This window comes from Gekko japonicus, unplaced genomic scaffold (genome assembly GCF_001447785.1).
Source record: "Gekko japonicus isolate JY-2015 unplaced genomic scaffold, Gekko_japonicus_V1.1 scaffold2703, whole genome shotgun sequence".
In the NCBI taxonomy this organism is placed as follows: Eukaryota; Metazoa; Chordata; class Lepidosauria; order Squamata; family Gekkonidae; genus Gekko; species Gekko japonicus.
In genome coordinates, this window is record NW_015161485.1 from 1 (window position 1) to 4700 (window position 4700).

Genomic DNA, 4700 nt, shown 5'->3' on the forward strand with positions numbered 1-4700 from the left:
GACGCCAAATAGGCTTTATGCCTCCTGTAAATCATCTGTTTGTTTTTATCATTGCTGTAGTGGAGAATCGTGTGTGTGTGGGGGAAATCAAACCACGAACGTGCAAATACAAGCCATCATAAAACAAAATACCGTTTATTAAGAATCCATCATATTTAACTTAGGAGAAGATGCGACTTCGACGTTTACCCGGCAATCGCAAAATACAGTCGAACGTTCTGTCCGTTAAGACTGAGAACGTTCTTATGTAACATACATCCTCCTTACTCCTCAGAAATAAAGCAAACAAACGAAACGCACGGGAGATACAGAATGGAAGCTGGATGTAAATTTCAAACGTACGCAACTCAGTGGTCGGAAGCATCTAGAACCAGAAAAAGCATTTCTACTAAGTATTCCTTAAAGGTAAAGGATTCCCTTGCTCAAAAGCCAGTTGAATCCGACGCTAGGGGTGCGGTGCTCATCTCCGGGTCCAAGCCGAAGACCCAGCACTGTCCAAAGACGTTTCCGTGGTCATGTGGCCGGCGTGACTAGACGCTGAGGCGCATGGAACGCTGTCACCTTCCCACCGAAGTGGTACCTATTTATCTACTTGCAATTTCTTGCTTTCAACTGCTCGGTTGGCAGGAGCTGGGGCCAGAGACGGGAGCTCACTCCGTCATGCAGCAACTCGGGTCTCGAACTGCTGAACTACCGACCTGACGGTCTGCAGCTCAGCGTCTTAACCATTGAGCCACCGCAGCCCTAAGTGTTCCTTAGCCATTCCAAAATCTACTAGCAAGCTTCCATTGGGGATATGTGGCTATCTGTTTACTGCAAAAATCCCACAGGGCGTTCCACAGGTGACACTGATTTTTTTAAAAAATTATGGAACTCCCGGAATTGCTTAAATTGCGGCGTGTAACTGAGTAACAAGCCTGTTCAATCTCAATTATTATTCTCAGACATTATTTTTTCATTTCATGTGATGGTACTGGTAGAAACCGCCATCCTGTTGCAACTGACTTATGGCAACCCCAAGACGGGAGATGAACAGAGGTGGTTTGCCATCGCCTCCTGCCTCCGCGTCATCACCCTGGACTTCCTTGGTGGTTTCTTCCCGCAAGTGCTCAGCTTCTGAGATCTGACAGAATTCGACTAGCCTGGGCCATCCGGGTCAACTACCTTAGTTTTATAATAGTACATTTCGTTTCCAAGCCTTGAGCATTTCTATCCCTTCAAACCCAGGCCGATATTAAGACTCCCAGCAGTTATGCAACACAACTCCATGCACAAGGCTTCTGCACCCCCTTCCTTGCAATCACGCCACAGAACAATCAAGACTTAAAAGGCAAGATGCAGCTTATATGATTAGAAACACTGCTGGAACGGCTGCATGGATGGGGTGGTGGAATTCTTCCAAAGCATGCTTAGGAAACTGGCTTGCAACATCCACTAGTGCGAATCAGTCACTTCTTGTCCTTCTGCAACTCAAAACATTTTTCATAGAAAAAAAAAATAAGGTGCATTTGAAAAGTCAACGGAGACGAACTCTGGGAAAGCACAGCTCAATGATCCATCCGTTTATTTTACCTTAAGTTAAAGGCGGACTAAGTACAGATACTGTACATTAAATATATGTGCTCCTAAGGAACACGCGCTTCTAGGCCTACGTTTTGAGGTCCGGTTTGTGTATTTCCCAGCGCCGGCCGGCGTCCGATGTCTGCTGCGGCGATGAGTCAGATGTAGAGGGAGCCGTCGGCGGGACCCACATAACCGACCCCGATGAGCAGCACGTCTATCAGGGTCCAAATCCCCAAGCCGCCGAAGCTGAAGAGCTTGCCCAGGCCCTCCCGCCACTGGCCCAAGTAGAAACGATCCGCTCCGAAGCCACCGAGGGTGATGCTGAAAACGTAACGCAGGAATGAGTTAGTGGCTGCATCGATCCGGGGGGCCCCCTTGCCATTTGTGATGCCAAAAGCAAAGCAATCTGAACGGAAAGGATACTGATACAAACCTCGGATAAAGAGCCTTGCTCTGCCTCTCTTTGATTACTGTGATTTTGGGCACCCTGTTTTAAATTTTATTGCTCAGAACGAAGACCATTTGGATCAGAATTGTGTTATAACTGTTTTACTATGTTGATTAATGGATACTGGATTATTTACTATGACCTCACACGTTTATGACAGCTTACTGTCACTGGTTTGTTTTTGTGTCCGATGTTAAATTTTCAACAAAAACCTTGGGGGAGGTGGAGAATATGTAAGACGATCAGTCCGAAATGCACCCGAGACTACGGCCCAAAAATTTTTGGAATTATTTAGGGTTGTGGCATTATATAATTCGTCCCATTGAATTCTAATGTAGCCATGCCTCCCTTTTTTTGATAAGTTGGTGCCGCTGATTCTGAAGTTTAAAATATTCTGGCGGCAACGTTGGGGCCTTTGAATTGCGGTAGTGACTATAAACTTTACGTAGTAAAAGTTTTTGCTTCTCTGCATTTTCTGTCAAGCCATGAGTGTATAGGGTTTACTCAGGGCTCTTTCTGTAGAAAAAGCCCAGCAGGAACTCATTAGCATAATAAACCATACCCAACACCAGAAACTCATTAGCATATTAGGCCACACCCCTCTTAGAACAGCTCATTAGCCCATTAGGCCACACACCCATGTTACCAGAAGTGTGGTTATCCAGCCACACCCACCTTTTGCTTGTTATTCTGTTTACCTTGTTTGTTGTCAAAACCCAGAGGGGTTTTTTTTTGTAGCAGGAACTCCTTTGCATGTTAGGCCACACACCCCTAATGAGGCCAATCCTAATGTGTTTCTGCTGTTGGGTGTGGCCTATTATGCTAATGAGTTCCTGCTGGCCGTGGCCAACTCAGGAGCCAGCTGAAACTCCGTTCCTGTGCGTTCCTGCCCAAAAATAGCCCTGGGTTTACTAAATTAGTTGTACCTCTGCCTGGGCTGATAACTCAGTGATTCAGAAATATGTGATATCAGAGAATTATAAACTGACAGAGAGGTAGTAGCGTCAGATGCACTTATGAGGACGGATCGACACTCTGCAGCAGAGCCGGATTTTAAGAGTTGTTGGGTTTTCCATACTATACGATCATTCCAAGGTCAGTCCACCTTAAATTAGAATCAGCATCACGCAAGGGGGGGGTGTCTGCGAGATGTGCGTGGGGGAATCCCATCTCCCCCCACGTTGCCAAGGCCATTGCAGCTCCGGGCCCCGCCGCCCACCTTTGAGCCCGGCCACAGCAGCCAGGTGTGGCACCCATCCTCACCCACCGCCCAATCTATTTTTAAAAACATTTTGAGTTTTTCTGCAGACCTGGGGGGGGGGGTCCCCCTATATTTGCGGGCAAAGCCTGTTCAGTGTCAGCAGTGGCCTCAATCTGCAGGTTTAGAGATCTGCAGAAAGGGGTGGCACACTGTCAGATATCCAGAACACGGGGGCGGGGGCACATGCATGAAATCAAGGTGTGTGGGAAGCCAAACGAACCCAGGGGGCAGAGCCACACGCAATGCCTCCCCTCCTCGTCTGCAAAACAATCGCCAAAGGGCAATAAAAAGAAATTAAGGGACGCCCGGGCGAAGGAAGGGGAAAAGAGAAGGGGGAAGAAAGAAGGAAAACCTAAAGGGGGAAGTGGAACCACAAGCCTTGGCGGTTTTCAGTCCTCTTGGTCCTCCAGCGGCTGCTGGCGCTCTTCTGCACCCACGGAAAAACAAACAAGCAAGCCCTGTCTTACAGAAGCCCTGCCCACTTTCTGCAAAGCCCTTAGGGGAAGTCCTGGTTGGGAACCCTGGTCTAGAGCACTGGCTATCAGAGCCCAGAACGACGATCAGGTAACAGGCAGGCTGGTGATCAGCTCTCTCGCTGGCTGACATACTCCTTTAATGTAAGGACAGAGTCTCCCAAAAACGTATCTCTCATTCTCAAGCATGACTTTTGGTAGAGGACTGTGTCCCTTTAATTAGCCATGCCTTTTGTGTTCTATAAAACTTTGCAAGGCTAAAGAGTGACTGAACGTGCTTTTCACTTTGGAGGAGGCTTGTAGCTCATCAAAAAATTTTTTTGCAGCGTTCATTGAAGAGAACTTTGGATTAAAACTTTGGGTAAGAACTTTTCACTTCTTTGAGACTCTGTCTAATATGAGATTACTAGCATTGTAACCAATTCTACAACAGGCTCCCCCGTGAGGGAGGTAGGGGCTGAGAGAGCGCCGAGAGAACTTGTGACTGACCCAAGGTCACCCAGCTGGCTGCATGCAGAGGAGTGCCAATCAGAAGAAGAAGAAGAAGAAGAGATTGGATTTATACCCCGCCCTTCACTACCCAAAGGTGTCTCAGAGCAGCTTACAAACTCCTTTCCCTTCCCCTCCCCACAAGAGACACCCTGTGAGCAGTGTTCCCTCTAAACTGAGTTAGTGCGAGCTGGCTCACAGTTTTTTAGCCTCTGGCCCACACATTTTTGTCTTTGCTCAGGAGGGACGGCTCCAGAGCAAACTAATTTATGCAGTAGCCAGATTGCTCGCTCCCGACTTTAATGCCAGTAGCTCACAAAGTAGAATCTTTGCTCTCAAGACTCCAAAACCACAGGTTAGAGGGAACATTGCCTGTGAGGTAGGTGGGGCTGAGAGAGCTCTGACAGAAACTGCTCCTTTTCAAGAACAGCTCTTGTCAGAACTATGGCTTGCCCAACGTCATCCA

The 4700-nt window shown here is 47.6% G+C and overlaps 1 protein-coding gene across 1 annotated transcript in view; it reads right to left on the reverse strand.

Annotated features, from left to right (window-relative positions):
- Nucleotides 1–1106: 1106 nt before the first annotated feature.
- The window catches only part of TM2D3 (TM2 domain containing 3), a 12319-nt gene continuing 8725 nt past the window's right edge, over nucleotides 1107–4700 (reverse strand). Inside the window, exon 5 of the mRNA XM_015429163.1 lies at nucleotides 1107–1969. Coding sequence (XP_015284649.1) covers nucleotides 1719–1969 — 251 coding nt within the window. The 3' untranslated portion in view covers nucleotides 1107–1718. The remainder of the gene's footprint in view (nucleotides 1970–4700) is intronic.